We start from the raw sequence: 20082 nt of genomic DNA on the forward strand, positions 1-20082 counted from the left end.
CCACAGCCCCTGCCTCGGTACTTCCAAATACCCAGATCTTACCCCAATCTTGCCACAATGCCCACCTGGCAGTAGCCAACATCAGACAGTTCCTCACAAACAACAATACTGTAATGACAAACAACCTTTAAAGACTTAGTAACTTGTATCAACACAATGACCAATCATAATTCCAGAAGACTCACAACGAAATGTGCTGTCCAGCTCCTGTTAGAGATGATAGACTCAGATAAGATTTTTTTTTCTTTTTTTTTTTTGGATGTAGTCAATGAGGGAATTTGTTTTGCTTGGCTAGATGTTTATAACTGGGGTTTTGGTTTTTTTTTTTTCCACTAAGGGGAGGGGGGAAAGAGGGAGGAAAAGGAGGCGGAGCTTCATGAAAATAAAATAAAATTTAATTTTTAAAAAATGTAGTCCCATTTGGCTAGAGCATATTTAGGGAGGGCAAAGATTTTGCCACTGGCAGGAATGTAGGCTACAAAGGGATAAAGGGCACTGGACCCTTTCAGTATTCTCGACCTAGCCCCTGCAATTTGTATGCATTACAACTGACATCATTTGATCAGAAAAAGATTGAAAGGAATTTTTTCAACAGAATTTAAGTAAGATTTTAAACTGAAAGAGCTCAAGAGGCAGCAAGAGTAAAGATCAAGAAATGAACTGAAAAGTCCTAAGGGCTTCTCTGACGAGCTATAGAATGCAGCTAGCTAGCGTATGTATCACAAAATAGATAAAGATAACCCCCTGAGACTATAAACTAAAGATCTGGAAGACCTTCACCCCTATGGGGACTAAGCCACAGCTGAACCACTGGTTCATCACAGCTGAAAACCATTAGATGGCAAAAGGAAATGCCAGGGGCTTTTCAGGGATGCCCAGTTGTTGTAGTTGTTCGGTTGTTTCAGTTGCGTCCAACTCTTTGTGACCCCATTTGGGGTTTCCTTGGCAAAGAAACTGGAGAGGTTTATCATTTCTTTCTCCAGTTCATTTTATAGATAAGGAACTCAGGTAAACAGAGTTAAGTGACTTGCCCAGGGTCACATGGCTCATAAGTATGAGGCCAGATTTGAAGTTAGGTGTTCCTGGACTCCAGGCCCAGAGCTATATCCACTGTCTCACCTAGCTGTCCTAGAGATGCCCAGCAGAGAATAGCATAATGACGTTACCAAGGTATACTAGGGGTTTTGTGAAGCACAGATTTCCCCAACCACTCATATCCCTACGTGTTTGCTCCTCTTTTTATCTTTTCCTGTGTAAACCCTTTTATACATATTTCCTACTCACATGTGTTTTCTGCATGTGTTCCTTTCCTCAATGGTAGATTGATAAACTAGCACACCTGTGGATACAGAGAATCTTCCTTGTCATTTATTTTACTACGCTGTTTGATTAAATGTTTTTTGCTTTAAAATGATGTATCCTTTGGTGAAAGAAAAAAAGCAAGAAAGAAAAAGAGAGAAAGAAAGAAGGAAGGAAGGAAGGAAAGAACAAAGGAAGAAAAAAGGAAGAAAGGAAGAAGAAAACACATTGGTGGGAGATTTGTGAACCATGCTTCTATGTGGAACTTGGGGGAGCTTTCTGAGTGTCCATGTATAAAGGAGGTCTTGTGTACTACATATAATATGGATGAAGCACTGTGAAGGCTTACTTACCAGGCTGTCTTCTTGTTTGGCTTCTTAAATAATGTGCTATGAATTTGTTTTAAACATGAAATAGAATCATATTAATCAGTCATAACTAGATTCCTAGGCCATTAGTTTTCTAGGAGAAATAAAAGCATGGCAGATAATGGACTGATACAACACAGTATATATTTAGAGACAGCAGAGCTTCTAGGATGAGTGGGCACAGGTTGTCCACCCTCCTTGGCTTGGTTTGGTGTCTCTAGAGCCAACATGAACAAATGTATTCCTCTTTCTCCTCTGTCCTCTTTTCTTTTGTGCATGTCCTATGTAGGATAACTATGCAAAGATATAACCATTCTCCCCTCCATCCCACAACAGAAGCTTAGTAGTCCAATGGATTCTGTATCCTGTAACCTTCCTTTGTATACCTACCCTGCTAAGTACTGGGCCCATGAGAATCCTATCATATATGATTATACAGTACTTTGTGGTTTATAGAACCAGCTGGGTAGCACAGTAGATAGAGTGCTGGACTTGAAGCCAGGAAGATCTGAATTTGAATCCTTTCTGAAATACTTAGTAACTGTGTTACCCTGAACAAGTCACTTAAGCTCTGTTTGCCTCAGTTTCCTCATTTGTAAAACAGGGATAATAATAGCAACTACCTCTCTGGGTTGTTGTGAGGATCAAATGAAATAATATAAAGCACTTTGCAAGCCTTAAAGCACCTATTACTATATAATGCTTTATGGTTTATAAGGTTCTTTCCTCAAAAAAAACCCCTGTGATATATGATGACAAGGCATACCCATGCTCTCATGCCTAGGAGATGTAGGAGTAGGGACTCCCAACAGTGTCCTCTGATTCCCAGTGCCAGCATTCTTTCCTGGCCAAACAGCTTGACCCTGCCCCCCACCCCATCTCTTGGGTGAGCTTACCACACCTTTGTACTTGCTATGAAAGGCCAACAACAGTAGGGCCATATTCTGGAATCAAACCCTAGCCCCTAGTGGCTAGAGGCCGAGAGAAGAGAATTCCCTAGAGGATGTGCAGTCCAACGCCCAGGCTGATGATCTAAACAGACAGAAGCTAGCAGTCAAAGCAGGGATAGTGAGCAGCATGAATGTCTAGGGATTATATGAGCAATACTGCTCCCCACCCCAGTGACTTGAATTCTAAAATGAATAAATCAGGACTTATATACAAAACTTTGCAAATTACTCCAATATGACATTTCCATTGTTTACTGTACATTGTTTTGAATTATTTATGTTCTGTTTTTTTTTTTTCCCTTTAGTGAATCAGACAAGCAATAAAACCCAGCCCCGCCTCTATCAGTCCCCAGTGCCAGAGGGTGGTTTCCACAGTAACTGCATTGACAGGCAAAACTCAGCTATTTCTATCCTTTGGAGGGATTTCTAATATTTTGGCTATAGAGGCTTCGCCATCTTCTCTGTGTTGTTATATTCATTTTTTCCTGGAGAGGGAAGTAAACAAATCCCAAGTCCTGGGAATTGGACCCTGTTGCATCCTCCATATAGCTAGAGAGAGCTTGGACTGCAAAAGAATAACTCATATGCATTTAGAAGAGTTTCCCATTTGTAGTCCCCAGAGAACTTAATCCTTTGCAGCTCCCACACTCCTCTCTCCACTCTCTGTAAGGGGAAGGGACTTTGCACATAGGAAGACTGGGGCATAGAGATGTGATTGGTACAGCAGAAAGAAACCAGCCTGGGGGAGGGCAGAACCATGAATTCTGGTCCTACCTCAGCCACTAACTCACTGTGTGATCTTGGGCAAGTCATTTCATTTTTCTGGAGCTCAGTTTTCTCATTTGTAAACTAAGTTTACTAATGCTTATTTCAACAGGTTTTTAGGGGGTGTTGTGGAAAGGGAGATGTGAAAACTCTCTGTAAACTGTTACACATTCTATAAATCTGAAGGATTATTATTCACTTCTTCCCTCTGAAATTCCCTACTTAGTGGTCTTTCCCTACCCACCCTTCAAAGCCTAGGTCAAATCTCACTTCCTCCAGAGAAGCCTTCCTTGACTACTCCAGTTTACACCGCTCTCTCTGGAGAGCCTTGCAGCATTTACTATTCATACCACACACCTTGGCAACTCCAGCTCCAAATCTATGAAACTATCAAAAACTGCTTGGTGTTTGCCTGATAATCAAATTCCAATTCAATTCAATAAATATTTATTAACCACCTACTATAAGCAAAGCATGGTAATTCAAAGAGGAAATGAAATAGTCCCTACCCTCAAGGAGTTTTACATTCTATTAGCAGGATTAGCAGTACTACTACTCTATCAGTAGTAGAGATAAGTGAATTTAAAGTATATATATGAGGTAATTTCAAGAGGTAGGGTGCACTAACAACTGTGGGAGGGAGGAAGTGAGGGAAAGTCTTATGTTCAAGGTGATATCTGGGCTACTTTTCAATGGGGAAAAGATTGCAGGAGGCAGAGATGAGGAGGGAATGCATTCCTGACATAGGGTACCATTTGGGCAAGGGCATGGAGGCAGATGGTGGCATATTGTGTGCAGGGAATAACTAGGAGGTCCATTTTACTGGGACAGAGAGTGTGTGAGGATGAATAGTATGAAATGAGGCTAGAAAGATAGGTAGGTAGGTACAGTCTTGTTGAGGACTTTAAATGCCAAGTTAAGGATTTTGCATTTAATTTTCAGAGGCAACAAGAAGCCACTGAAAATTTTCTGAGTAGGGGAGTGACATGGTCAGATCTGTGTTTTTGGAATATGCATTTGGCAGCTGTGTGGAGCAATGGATTGGAGAAGAGAGAGAGACCAAAAGCAGAGAAAACAATTAGCATTCTATAATAGTCTAGGTGAGAGGTGATGTAGCAGTTATTTGAGTGGCACAAAGGAGACTGTTTAGATAGAATTGACAAGACAATGATTGGATATGGAAGGTGAAGGAAAAAATAAAAAAATGACTCATTAATTAATTTTTTCATTCATTCATTTGTTCATTCATTCATTCATTCAGTACCTAGTAAGTGCTAACTATATGCCAGATACTGGGAATACAAAGACAAAAATAATTAATTCTTGTTCTCAAGGAGTTAGCATTCTGTTGGGGAAGGTGACATGTGTACAAATAATAAATACAAGATGATTTCAAGCAGGGGAGAGGAGAAGAAGAAGGGAACAGTAACTTGTGGGGATTAAGACAGGCCTGATGTTGACATTTGAGCTGAGCCTTTTGGGAGCTATGAGGTGGTGGCAAGGAAGGAGGGCATTCTTCATATGTTACTGGAAAAACCTGCTCAAAGGCCCAGAGATAGAAGATTATATGTCACATGTGAGGAACAGCAAGTAAGCCAGTCTGTACAGAATGCAGAGTGCACAAAGAAGAAAAATGAGCAGTATGTCTGGAAAGGTAAGTGGCAGCTTGTGGAGGGCATTAAATGCCTAAGAGAAGAGTTTATATTTTATCCTACAATCAAATAGCTAGATATGGAAGGCAAAGGAGAGGAAAGAGTCAAGAATCATTCGTTTCTTCATTTGTTTATTCATTCATTCATCCCAGCTACAGTAGCTGGGAGACATCGGAATTTCTTGAGCAGGAGAGTGAAATAGTCAGACCTTGTGCACTAGGAATATCACTTTGATAGCTGTGTGGAGGATTATCGGAAAGAAGAAAGACCAGAATTGGGAAGGCCATTTAGGTGGCTGTTTCCAGGTGAAAGGTGATAAGAGAGTGAATTAAGGTGGTGACCATGTGAGTGGAGGGGATGTGAGAGATCTTGTGGAGGCAGAATCAAGAAGACTTACCCACTGGCTGGATAGAGGTGGGTGAGTGAGAGGGAAAAATCTGACTCTGAGATTGTGAACTGTGGTGATTGGCTGGGTGGCGATGCTCTCAAGAGAAATAAGAAAATTGGAAAGAGAGGAGAGTTTAGGGAGGAAGAGAATGGAGTTCTGCTTTGGACATGTATCAGATGTGTATCTCTTGTCATCCCAATGAGATGTTGAGTATTTATTAGATTCATATGTTGTGAGAGCTGGACGGGACCACAGAATTAATCATCTCATCTACGACCCTCATATTGCAGAGGAAGAAAGAGGAACCAAAAGGGGTGAAGTAAGTGGAACTTGATTGTCGCTCAGTTGTTTGTGTTCAGTTTGCCATTTCTTTCTCCAACTCATTTACAGATGAGAAAACTGAAGTAAACAGGGTTAAGTAACTCGTCCAGGGTCACACAGCTAGTAAGTGTCTGAGACCAGATTTGAACTCAGGAAGATAAGTCTTCCTGACTCCAGGTCCTGTCCTTTATCTACTGTGCCACCTAGCTGCCTGGAATTTGATTGCTGGGGCCTTGGCTTCTGTATCAGTAAAATAAGCAGGCTAGACTAGATAGATGATCTCTAAGATTTCAGCTCTAAAAATGATATTTTAAAAAAATCAAAGTAATCACTCTAGTTTAATGATATTAATCAGAAAAAAGCGACATCTGCAAATCACGCTGGGAAACTGAGGAACAGCACACAGCTCGGTGAGTACCCCTGTGAGCCCAGCTCATGGACTGGCCAAAGCCATCTAAATCTCAGGCATTGTTTAATGCCCTTCATTTAGTAGCACCAACACCTGGACAGCTCATTGTAATTCATTATCAAATAGTTGTTTGTATTCTCAGCTGTAGGAGGGTGCCAGGTTGTTGAGTTGTCCAAAGGAGAGACTTCATAGCATGTTGGGGCTAGAAAATGTCGCAGAGGTCATCTACTCCATCCTCTCTTATCTTACCTGACCAGGAAGACCTGACCCAAGATCCAAAACCTTTTTTCCCCAAGGGTTTTGGTTCATTACTTCTCTGGTGGTATTCTCCTATTATTCTAAAATTTGATTACTTGATGGAATTACATACCAAAAAATGTTCTTTCTATGTATCTGTATGTTTCTCAACCATCTGCACCCTGCCAGAAACTAAAACTCCACTTTGGATTCCCTTGGTCTCTGATAGATAGATAAGCTTTTCATCTTATCTAGCCAAGAACCTAGCCACCATGATAGTTCTTTTTTTAATTTAATTTTTGAAAAGCACTAAAATTTTTTTTCTCTCCCTTCTACCTCCATCCCCATAAAAAAAGAAAAACAAAATCACTTTAACAAATATGCTTAGTCAGGCAACACAAATGTCCACATTGTCCAAAATATCTCAATCTGCACTGTGAGACCATCAATACTCTGTCAGGAGTCACCATGCTTCTTGCAGTCTTTCCACTATGCCCTTACATGAGTACTTTTCCATGACCTTTTTCCCCTTATCCCACCCCTGCTTTCCAGTACCCCTTCTATGTATTGTTTTCCCATTAGAATGTAAGTTCCTTGATGGCAGGGACTCTCTTGTTCACTTTTATCAGTGCTGAGCACATAGTAAGTTTTTAATAAATGCTCTATATTTCTGCCTCTCTGCCTGTCTGTCTATCTATCTATCTATCTACCTGTCTATCTATCTGTCTATCTTTCTATCAATCAACAAGCCTTTGTTTATTAAACACCTGCTATGCTCCAGGTACTGTGCTAGATGCTGGAAATATAAAGACAAAAATAAAATAGTCCTTGCCCTCAAGGAGCTTCCATTCTCTTAGGGGAGACAACATATACATACATGTGTACTATATAGCATATATATGTGTACAGAATACACACTTATACACATATATATGTACAGAATACATACAAAATAAATACAAGGCACTTTAAGGCTGGAGGATACTAGCAGTTGGAAGGAAGAGGATTAGGGGAGGCTTCACATAGAAATTGGTGATGAAGCCAAGTCCTGAAAGTGAGGGATTCTATGAGGCAGAAGTGAGGAAGAAGTATAACAGAAGAATGGCCAGTGCAAAGACAGAGAAACAGGATGTGAAGTTCCACGTTTGAGAAGCAGAAAGAAAGCCATGCCCTCTAGCACATCTTGCCCCTCTTTCCTTTACACACCTAAGCCAAAAGTTAGTTTTGAAAATGATTTTATTTATTTTGGTTGTTAAAAGGGACAGAAAAAGAATATTCATACAAAGAAAATTGGCAATAAAAAATCCACTTGAGAAGAAATACCATCTCTCAGATGAAATGTGGAGAGAAATTGATTGTCCTAAAACCAGAAAGAAAACTGCCCTGCAGATAATTGTACTGAGAGGACTAGGGCAGCTAAGTGATGCAGTGGATACAGGGCTGGACCTGAAGTCAGGAAGACTCATCTTCCTGAGTTCAAATCTGGCCTCAGACACTTACTAATTGTATGACCCTGGGCAAGTCACTTAACCCTTTTGCCTCATTTCCTCATCTGTAAAATGAGCTGGAGAAGGAAATGGCAAACCACACCAATATCTTTGCCAAGAAAACCCCAAATGAGGTCACAAAGAGTCAGACATGACTGAAATAACTAAACAACAACAACAAAGACTAGTTTGAAGAAGATGGCTGTAAGGAATTGTGGTTCGACTCATTTATACATGGGGATATTCACTATTTTGAACGTTGTAACTGAAAAATTATTAATCAAATGACTGTTTGGAGCCTATGGGAAGACTTCTGAGTTTCACATCATGTTAGAGATGGATCATTGTTTATTTACTTGCATTGCTTACAAAGAAGCCCTGATATGAGGCATTGCAAGCTGAAGACAGGGGACAACCAGAAGAAGACAGAAGCAGAGAGGCCAGTAAGTACAACAGAGTCAGGGACAGAAGACACAGGAAGCAATGAAAGTCACTGCTTCCAAAAGAAGTGTATAGTCAGTTAATTAGCATTTATTAAGCACCTACTATGTGTCAGGCACTGTGCTAAGCACTGCAGATACAAAGAAAGGCAGAAGACAGTCCCTGCCTTCAAGAAACTCACAGTCTAATGGGGGAGACAACAAGAAAACAACTGTACAAACAAGATTGTATATACATGATAAAACTGGAAAGGGTCAACAGAAAGAAGACACTAAGATGAAGGAGTATCATGAAAAGCTTCCAGTAAAAGGTGGGACTTTAGATGGGACTTGAAGAGGGGGAACATTCCAGGCATGGCGGACAGCCAGTGAAAATGCCTGGAGTCCAGAGATAGAGAGGGAAAGCAAGGAAACCAGTGACATAGGATCAAAGAATACATGGAGTAAGGTTTAAGAATACTGGAAAACTCAAAGAATGTTAGAACTGTAAAGGATGTTGGGGATCATCCAGTCCAACCTGGTCATTTTACAGAGGAGGAAACTGAGGCCATGAGAAGAGAAGTGACTTGGCCAAGGTCATATGCTGTTAGTTAGCACAGCAAGGGCTAGAAGTCAGGTCTATAACTACCATCAAGGGTCCTTTCTGCTTTTTAGCATGCTACCTCACTTGGCCTTCGACTATTTCTCCAACTGAACAAAGGTAATTAGAATTCTAGTCCTTGTCTCTTTTCTATAGATGTGCCCCTTGGGTCACCTCTGCTCTCATGCCTTAGAGACACTTTTGAATGTGAATCTCTCAGGCTGGAAGTATATTCTCAGCTAGGACACCAACAATTTCATTAAAATGATTTTCAATAATTTGCTTTGACCTGGTATTTTGAGATATGAAGCTAAGGCAAGGTCCCTTCGTCTGGCATTTTGTGGCATTCTCCAATTATCCCAAACTTCTGATTTATATTTGTTTTCCTTTTTCTTATCTTGGAAATATTTAAAACTAGTATGGTTCACTGGCTGTGGCTCCTTCCCCAAATAATACATTGAAAAGCCAGTTGCTACGCAACCTCCAATATTGCCTATGCTATCCTTGCTGGCTGATGACATATTGCATAAAAGAATCTTTTTTTTTTTTAAGGAGTGAAATGTTGTTTTAGGAAAAAACTTGCAATAGCTTAGAGCCATGTCACAAGCTGGAAGAAAAACAGTTCATCACTCATATGTACGCTCCCAATTATCTCCCGAAGTGGGTTATTATGAGCCTGCTAACGGAGTTTAAGGCCTTTACTGAACAGAGTAAAATATGTATCATGATTCTTAATGTCATGCTAGTGCTTGAGCTCAAACTCATGATTCGATTCAGTCATGATTACACTAAGAGACAGAGGTATCACGGGAAAAGAATTGGGCTGGGAGTCATAGGACCATAGGTCCTTAGACATCATCTCCTTCTACCCCCACCTTTGACTGATGAGGCATGGAACGATGGAAAAGGTGTTGGATCTAGTTTCAGAGGACTCAGGTTCAAATCCTGACTGTCACTTACTAGCTGGGTGATCTTGGGCAAATCAATGTTCCCGGGCCTTTGTTTTCTTATCTGTAAAATGGCTCCTGAGGTCCCTCTAAATTTATGATCCTGCGAACTTCCAGAAAGTGAAGCTACTTGCTCAGGGTCATGCAGATAGTAAGGGGCAAAGCCAAGGATTGAGCCTGGGTTTCCTGACTCCAAGGCCAGTGCTCCCTCCCTTCCACTGCAGCACTATGTCTCCTCTGGGTCTGACACGCTTACTAACCGTGTAATGCAAGGTCAAAAGAAGTGGGTTCTAGTCCCACCCAGACCTGCAGCTAAGTTGGTTGGGTGGCCTTTGCCAAATCCCTTCTCTACTTGCAAGGGGTCTCATCTTCCTCTTTTGTAAAATGAAGACTTTATAATAAATTAGTGTTAAAATCTTTTCTGATAAAAAGACAATAGAAAACAAAACTTCAATTCTATGACTTTCATGTAAATATATATATGAAAGTATATATGTATATATAATGTGTATATATGAGAAAGTATATATGTATATAAATGAAAGTATGTATGTATACACACACATACACACACACACACACACACATATATATACATATAGATACAATCCAACTTTCTCATCTATAAAACGAAGAGTACAATAACAATAATAATCCCTCGTGGGGATCTTTAAAGTTTACGAAGTGTATCAGATATATTATCTCATTGGAATGTCACCACAGCTCTATAAGATAGGCAGTACAAGTGTTATTAATTCCATTTTACAGATGAGAAAATCGAGATTCATAGAAGTGCTTTGCCTATGATCACCCAAAGATATAAACATAGACACAGTCATAGACATATAGAAATAGACAGTTACACACACACACACAATTAATCATACAATTGTTTAGTCATTTTCAGTCACGTCTAACTCTTCATGTCCCCATTAGGGGTTTTCTTGGCAAAGACAGTAGAGTGATTTGCCACTTCTTTCTCCAGCTCATTTTAGAGATGAGGAAACTGGAGTAAACAGGGTTACCTGACTTGCTCAAGGTCACACAACTAGTAAGTGTCTGAGGCCAGATTTGAACTCATGAAGATCAGTCTTCCTGACTCCAGACCTGACACTCTATCCACTGTGCCACCTAGCCACCCTATATACATATTTATACACACATCTATGGCCTTATGCTATACTAGAGGTTTATCCACATTTTAGAATAATTAGTCAACCCATTTCATGGGGTTGTTAAAAGGAAAGTGCTTTAGCAAAACATTTAAAGCGCTAGAGAAATGTGACATTATTATGTAGAAACTTCAATGATCCCTGATCTCCTCAGTGTGTGTCTTCCTTCCAGTGGTACACATTGCAGCTCATCTGGTCACCTTCTCATCCTGTGCAGATTTGTCTGACTCCTCCTAGAAATCCTCCACCCTCAGGGTCCGGGTCACATGCCTAGCGCACTCCCTAACATTTGGTGGGCGCCAACAAATAACACTGTCCATCTATTATTCCTTGTTCTCACTTCCTTTTCATTCACTTTTAATGATATCCTTATTGTTGTTACTTGCATGGAGTTATCCTAAACTTTTGAATGTCATGTCATCTGGTTTTCAACTTTTGGCAGTTCAGTGCTATCTCTGATGACCAAGAATCCCAGCCCCAGTGTGGAATGGGATCACCATGAATTTAACAAGGCCACCATGACCACATTACTTTCTTCTCCATTCATAATTCATTGGTCTCTGAGCTAGAAGGGACTCAGAAGTTGCCTGACCCCATTCCTTCATTTTAGATGAGGAAATAAAGCCCGCAGTGGTTTAGTGGTTCACCCCCAAGTAACACAAATAATAGTAACAGAGTTAGACTTTGAATCCAGATCTTCTTACTTCACATTAACTCTTTCTACTTCAGGTGCCTCACTTGAAGAAACCTCATAAGCTTGGCTGGTCCAGTAGAAGTAGATCCACTAGATCCAGTAGCTGGATCTGAAGTCAGAGGACCAGAGATCAAATCCTGGCTCTGTCTTATTAGCTTCGAAACCTTGGGTTATCACTTTACTTCTCTGAGACTCAGTTTCCCAATCTTTAAAATGAGGAGGTTGGACTAAGTAGCCTCTAGGGTCTTTTCCAGTTCTAAATCTATGATTTATGACGCGAAATCTGAAGCTCCGTGAGTTTGTTGTTGTCGTTGAGTCGTTTCAATTGTGTCTGACTCTTCGTGACCCTATTTGGGCTTTTCTTGGCAAAGATACTGGGGTGGTTTGCCATTTCCTTCTCCAGCTCATTTTACAGATGAGGAAACTGAGACAAACATGGTTAAGTTACTTGTCCAGGGTCACACAGCTAGTGTCTAAGGCCAGTTTTGAACTCATGAAGATGAATCTTCCTGACTCCAGGTGTGGCACTCTATTCACTGTACCACAAGCCGAAGACCACTGTTTTGTTGCTCTATTGTCAACAACAGGAACTGGGCTGGGTGTTAAGAGACTTGGGCTGCAAAAGGCCTTGGTCAAGTCACTGTTCCTGGCTGTGATGAGCTTTTACCATCTTCACATGTTAGCTTAAACCAGGACTTGTCTTTATTTCAAAGGTCATAGTGAGGGCAGTATCAGATCCCAGTGTTAGGGTCTTTGGAAGAACAGTGCTATCTCAGTCCAGTTTGGTGTGGCATCACCAGTATTGAGTCACCTATCCCGGAGATCAGGTCTTGAAGAGGCAGAGGACTCAGCTCTCCTTTCTTATTCCCCTTGACAGCCCTACCATTGAGTACTGAGTTGTTGTTATTTGTCCTTCGTTTTTAGAGGACTAATGACATCATGGGGTGATGTCTTGACTCTCTAGTGAACTGGATTTAAGTGAGGCAGAGTTGCACAAAGTCATCAGCCTCACTCTTTCTTCCAGAGTCATCAAAATCCTGTGGCAGGACAAAAGTCAAGACAACCAGTGATGGTCTGGAACGCAGTGGATGATCTTGGTGTTTTTGATGTTTGACCAAACTCCAAGTGCTCCACAGCACCTACTTCAGCTGCTTTCTCAGCTATTGGAACAAATTGTTCTCATTTACCCATTCCATCAGGGGAAGTCTTCACATGCTTGGAGGAGACACCCCCTAACTCACCAACAGGTTTGGGGTCCATCAGTTACCCTCAAACTAGTTTAAGTCCATTTGTCAAGTAAGTTTATTAGGGTGTGGCTGCTGTGCAGACTATAGCTTTTTGGAGCCAAAGTGGAGAGTTGAGTGCCAGGTAGACACCAAAGGTGGATGAGCAGCCCTGAAAAGGGCTCAGCATCCTTCATACCACTGAGGAGGCCATTAAAATCATGCCATGCAATGAAAATGAAAAGAAAAGAGTTGGAGTAGGTGGGATATATTAAGCAACTTAGTATGTACCAGGCACTGTGCTAAGTGCTTTCCAAATATCTCATTTGATCCTCCTAACAACTCTGAAAGGTAGGTGTTATTACCCCCACTTTATAGTTGAACAAACTGAGGCACCTCAGGTCATATAGCTGTGCCCAGGGTCACATGGCTATAAAATGTGTGAGGCTGGATTTGAATTTAAGTCTTCCTGACTCCAGGCCCCTAAGCACTACCTACAAAGTAACACCTAGCAGCATAGGGAGAGTAGAATAGAAACAGTAGAAGGTAATAGAGGATTAAGACAAAGAAGAAGGGGGTCAAAAGAACAGGAGTTTAAGAAGAAAAAAAAGAACAAAAGGAGAAAATCAAGAGAGAGGAAGATAAAGGGATTAGGAAAGTAGGACAGAATTAGAGGATCAGAAGAAAAGTGATTAAGGAGAAAGGAAAGAAAAGGGGCAGAAAGGGGAAATTAAGAGAGAAAAGAAGATAAAGAAATTAATAGACTAAGAAAGAAGAGGAAGGACAGAAAAGAATCTAAGCCTAAGAAAGAAAAAGTGGAAGGAAGAAGGATGGATCAAAAGAACTAGATATCAGAGGAAGGAAGAGAGAAAGGTACTGATGAGAATGGGGGAGAGAAGCAGAGAAGGCAGCACAGAAGGCTGCTCTAGGGACTGAGAACAAGAGAAATGGACCAAAGAGAAGGAACAAGTCAGGGACAAGGAGGCAGAAGGAAGAGTAGTTGTACAAAGTGGGGGGCATTAAAGTCACCTACCTCTGGCAAGCTTCAACATCACACACCTTAGATGCTTTTACCGTGTACGTGTGTGTGTGTGGGAGGGTTCTAAGGGGTGTATGAGGGTTACACTCCAGTAACCCCTGAAGTTCCAGTCCTTAAAGTACAAACCCTCAGTTTTTCAGGAGACCCATTTTCTGACAATATCAAATAATTAAGTGAGGAATCCTTGTTCACTTCTTCACAGAAACCTCTTTGTTCCCTCTGAGGCTTTTTAGATCCCAACAGGACAGTCTGAGGAACTGTTATGAGCACATCCCAAATATGTGATATGAAAGCTGAATCCCCATCATCACTGGTCACCTTCATTAAGCACTTAAAAGCTACATGAATATGCACAAAGCAAGGCTGACTCATCATCCATTAACGGAGCCCCTCCTGTATGTACTGCTTTTTCCCAAGGGTCATTTCATATAAAATTTAACTCTCCTGCTTTGCTTGACAAGCTCAAATACTTCAAGGACTTGTGTTTCACTGGTATAGGAGTTTTTTGGGTTTTTTTCAATGAACAAATATTTATTTTTCCCCTACCCTTTCTCCTTCCCCCAGTGAAAAACAAAAAACAAAACTTTTGTAATGGGTATGAATAGTCACGCAAAACAAATTCCCATGTTGGCCTTGTCAAAAACTGTATGCCTCATTTTGCGTCTAGAGTCCATCATCTCTCTATTAAGAGGTGGGGAGCATGCATCATCACAGGTCCTCGAATCATGTTTGGTTACTACATTGACCTGAGTTAAGTCTTTCAAAGGTGTTGGTCTACACAATGGGTTTATTGTATAAACTGTTCTCTTGACTCTATTCACTTCATTCTGCATAATATAAGCTCCTAGGTTCCAGATCACAACCCTTCCCCACCTTAGCAGACAGTCTGGGTGTGCTGCTCTGGCCCCAAACCTTTATCATCTGATCACAAAACATCTGGCGATTGTTCCTCAACTCAGTTGTCCTGGTCTTTGGGAACAGATGCCTGAGGTGGAGGCCTTTCCATCCTGTCAGAGATTGGGCTATCCTGGCATGGCTTTTGAGCATATAGGCCATAAGGCAGACTGGGAGTGGGACATCAATGGAAGAGTACAAGTACTATTCTGACCACTTTAAAGAGAGCTTGTCTAAAATCCATTTGAATATTCAAGCTGTGTTCTCACATGAAGAAGCCTAAAAGTAAGGACATATCCTAATCATTTGAACATTTATAGGAAAACTCTCCAAATGGGAACTTCTCAGGAGCAGTGACGTATAGTGGAAAGACCAATGGATTTACAGTCAGGATCTGGCTTTTAAAACCTGTTATTTATTATAGGCTTGGTGAGCTTAGTCAATGAATGAATTACCAAGTGGATAACCTACATAGGGGATAAGCTTCTCCATACTTAGCTAGGTTAATGCTCAGAAAGCAAACTCAGTCTGCTGCTAGAGCCATACTCAGGAGAAATTGAGGAAGGGCCCCAGCACATTGGATAGACACCCTGTGGGGAGGATGTGGACAAGAGTTGCAGAAGATGGATAAGCATGGAGGGGTTGCCATATGCATCATTACAAGGAACACCCAAATGGATAAGACCATAGATCCATTTGAGTATTTCAATGGCCTTGTTCAAGTCACTCTACCAATTTTAGGATCAAGGTCATTGCCTTTTTGTAAAAGAACACAACACTGCTTCAGCTGAAGGCATTATGAGTCTGGAGGTGGAAGTGATGAATACTTATGGTTGCTATCAAGAAGAGGAACAGCTTGGAAACAGAATTAGAGAAGCTGCCTAGCAAACTGTCTAGTCTGGTTTAGATTTTGAGCTCAGTGAGGTCCTTATCAGGTACAGGGTTCTTATCTCTCACAATGGCCACAGGAGGCAATCAGGGACACATTAATGTTCCTGTCCCTGATGAATAGAACAAATTACAGACATCTATCTCTGCCCCTTTTGCTGGCCCTCTGATTAATGATTTAAAATCCCCATTACTTACCTTTCCATAACTCAACAGGATTATCCGCACCAGAACGACATTGATGTGGGCTCCCAATGACTCATCGTGATAGATTTCGTTAACCTGGAAAAGAGTGGAAATATTTCAGGCTGAGCCCATCGAGGTCATGTTTATACTGCCAGAATGATGATCCCCGCATTAGGGCCTGGAGACAGGAGCTTGTCCATCCCAAAGACATATGTTTTTTTTTTTCCATAACCAGAATAAACATTCTGAACACCTAGTTATGAACTCCTGACTCTCATGGGCAGTACACACAATGGGAGTGTTTCCTTAGTAGCTGGAGATTAAGTTAGGATAAATCAAGTCAGCTATACATCTGACCTAATCCTCGAAAACAAGGGTATGATAGACATTGGAAGAGAGGATATGATATCTGCCCAAGGAATGGAATGGAGAAGTACTGGTCAGGTATGGAACCTGTAAAGGGAACTTCATCAGTACTTTTCTCTAAATAATTCAGTTAAAAACAATAACAGAAATAATAATAATAGCAGCTCATACTTGAAGAATAGTCTTGCTTTGTTGTTGTTGTTCAGTTGTTTCAGATATTTTTGACTCTTTGTAACCTCTTTTGGGGTTTTCTTGGCAAAGATACTGGAGAGGCTTGCCATTTCCTTCTCCAGTTCATTTTATAGATGAAGACCTGAGGCAAACAGAGTTAAATGACTTGCCCAGGGTCACATAGCTAGTAAGTGTCTGAGGTCAGATTTGAATTCAGGAAGATGACTCCAGGGCCAGCACTCTATCCACTGTGCCACCTAGATGCCCTTACTCTTTGTTTTGCAAAGTGCTTTATACATATTGCCTCCTATAATCTTCACATTAATCCTGGGAAGGAGGTAATACAAGTTTTATTTTATTTTTTTGTTAGGCAATAGAGTTAAGTGACCTGCCCAGGGTCACACAGCTAGTACGTGTTATGTGTCTAAGGCCAGATTTGAACTCAGGTCCTCTTGACTCCAGGGCCAGTGCTCTATCCACTGCGCCACCTAGCTGCCCCAAAGTTTTATTTTTTACAGATGAGGAAACTGAGGCTCAGATGGGTTAAGTGACTTATCCATGGTCATGCAACTATAGGAGTATGAGGGAAGACCAATGAATCAACCTGTATCAGAGTCTGAAGCACTAACCATCCCCTCAACTCTTTACATTAACTCAGGGAAATTCTTTTGTCACTTATAACATGGTTACCTCACTTTTCTCCTAACTGTCTTATTTTTGCCACCTGGGACAGGGAACTAAGGAAGGCAAACTGGGATCTTTCCTATGATAAGTTGTAAGCACTCAATTAGAAGCAGACCACTGGAGCTTTGGTGGTTCACTCCCCAAGAAGTTGGAGATGGGCAGTGCATAGGCAGCCCACACTGGAGGACTCTTCAGAAATCTGTAAGATAGCTTAATGTCACACACACATATGTGTGCATGTATATGATTAACTTCCAAACGTTTCTATTAAGGATGACAAAAGAATGAGTAAATATGACGTCCCTGGATAATACATATACATATATATGTATATATATATTATATATGTATATATACACACACACATGCATACATACACATAGATAGTGTGTATATATTATAGAAAATTATGCATATATTAATTTTTAATTTAATCCTGAAGACAGTTAAGAACAAGACCGAAAAAATAGAATAATGCACAGAACATTCTTCAGGTTCAACTAAATATACATTTTCTTTTTTTTTTTTTTTTTGGTTAACAAAAAATATTCTTCTTTCTTTCCTCCTCTTCCCTACCCCACTAGAAGATACAGATGTGATTATGTTTTAGTAATAAATTTTCAAAATTGGATTAAGGATAAAAAAAGATAGCTCAATGTCTGACAGTCAGTTTTGACCTATCATAGCTGGAAATAGAGTACTGAGTCAGCTTCCAGTATGGGGCTTCACAAGGAGAGGGAAAGGAGATGGGGAGGAAGCCAGAACAAGGAGATGGAATCAGAATCCAGTGAGTGCAGCAGATCACAGAGGCTGAGTTTGGCTCTGGACCTAAATTCGTACCTCAGGCCAGGGCTATGGAAGAGAGCAGGAAGGGGTATCACGAACCAGTTACCCCATCCAAAACCACAGAAAAATAGCAGTTGCAGCATTCAGATTACAACAGGGGACAAGATTAAGTATGTCCTGCCTACCCCATCCAAGAGTGTGGTAGAGTTCAGAACTTGGTCTTTGCACAAAGTCCCAGTCTAGAAACTAAAATTGGTGCTATGAGTAAATAGAAGAAAACTCTGAATATGGTGAAGAACTATTATGGGTTAAGAGAAGCCCAAGAGTGAATACAGGAAAAGAGATTCACTCCACAGTAAATACAAGTGGAACCTCTAACAGGTTGGGGGGAGTGGGGTGGTGAGGGAAGGGAGAAGAATGACTTGGCTGTGAGGACTCCAATAATTGATGGAAGAAATGAAACCAGAAATTTAAAAATTGAAATCAAGCTCTTTAGAAAAAAACTGAAGAATAAATAGCTTAGAACATAAAGTAAAGAGGGAAGGGAATAAGTATTCATATAGTATCTACTATATGCTAGGCACTGTGCTAAGTGTTTTACAAATATTATCTCATTTGATCCTCATAACAACCCTGTGAAGTAGGTGCTATTGTTATTTCCAAGTTGAGGGAGGAAGTGGAAGTAAATAGAAGGAAAGTGACTTGCCCAGGGTCACACAACTAGTAAGTATCTGAGGCCACATTTAAACTCAGAACTTCCTGATTCCAGGCCTAGCATTCTATCCCCTGTACCATCTAGCTGCCTTATTATAACAGAAAGTGGAATGTTTATAATGAATAGAGCAGTAGACTCCCTGAAAACAGAATGGAACAAACATAATTCAAAGAATCCACAAAATAAGAAATATTGGAACAAAATCAAAAGACTGAAAAATTAGGAGAAGATATGAAGTCAAAAAAAGTTTACTTGGAAAACAGGTCAGAGAGAATATTCTGGCCTAGGTCAGTCCAGTGATTCAGGCTCAGGATTAGAATGCAATGAAACACTCATGTACCATAAAAATGCAATAAAAGTAACTTTACTTAATATTTAAAACCATACAATTCAGATAAAATGCTATGCTCTTTCACCTCTGCACTCCGCATAGCAACAGCCACACTGGATCAGAAAGGCATCTATGAAAGGCAATTGGAATTCCACTAAAACCTTCAACACAAACTCCCTATAAAAGAGGAGGCAGCGCCTTTTATGTCTCAGGCAGAAAGGAAGCCAGACCAGGGACAACCTTGAGAATACCTTCCTTTAAAGGAAAATCAGCCTAACCCACATAAAACAGGCAACATTCCTACCACAGAGAGATAATTTAAAGATCATCAGACTCCCTGAAACCCATGACCAAATAAAATACATGGGTACCTTATTTTAAGACGTTATAAAACTACCTATTAGAATATTAAATATAAATCATGTGTATAATTTAGACATAAATTATAAATATGTAAATTTAAACTCAAATATAATTTATAAATATAGAATATAAAAACTGCCTAGTAAAATCAGAAGGTAAAGTGAAAATAGAAAGAATCTAGCAGTCACCTCCTGAAAGAAACTTTAAATTGAAAATATCCAGGAATATCATAGTTTTATCAAGAATATCATAGAATATCAAGAGTTTTTAGGTTAGAAAAAAAAATCCACAACAACCTAACACAATAACATAGACACCAAGAAACAGTCAGGATCACATAAAACTATGCTGAAACTAAAATGAAAGAGAGGAAATCTTGGAAGATGACATACCACAAGGCAAAAGAAAAATACTTACAACTAAGGGAAAAACTCTGCTAAGTTAAGTATACTACTAAAAGAAAAAAAATGGACCTTTAATAAAAAAGAGGATTTTCAAGTATCCCTTTCGGAAAAGTTGGGCAGAATCTTTGAAATAAAAACTCAGGACACAATAGGATATCAGAAAGCAAAGGAATGGAAACAAAATGAGTGCCTATCAATTGGGGAATGGCTGAACAAATTATGGCATACGCATGCAAGAAAATATTATTGTGCCATAATGAATGATAGAAGAGACTAACTTAGAGAAACCTGGGAACACTCGTATGAACTGGTGCAGAATGAAA

The 20082-nt window shown here is 40.3% G+C and overlaps 1 protein-coding gene across 1 annotated transcript in view; it reads right to left on the bottom strand.

The window, feature by feature from the left end:
- The window catches only part of ADAMTS2 (ADAM metallopeptidase with thrombospondin type 1 motif 2), a 451457-nt gene that overhangs the window by 105053 nt on the left and 326322 nt on the right, over positions 1-20082 (bottom strand). Inside the window, exon 5 of the mRNA XM_027841791.1 lies at positions 15952-16035. Coding sequence (XP_027697592.1) covers positions 15952-16035 — 84 coding nt within the window. The remainder of the gene's footprint in view (positions 1-15951; positions 16036-20082) is intronic.

This window comes from Vombatus ursinus, unplaced genomic scaffold, assembly GCF_900497805.2.
Source record: "Vombatus ursinus unplaced genomic scaffold, bare-nosed wombat genome assembly UNPS02014863.1, whole genome shotgun sequence".
Taxonomy (NCBI): Eukaryota; Metazoa; Chordata; class Mammalia; order Diprotodontia; family Vombatidae; genus Vombatus; species Vombatus ursinus.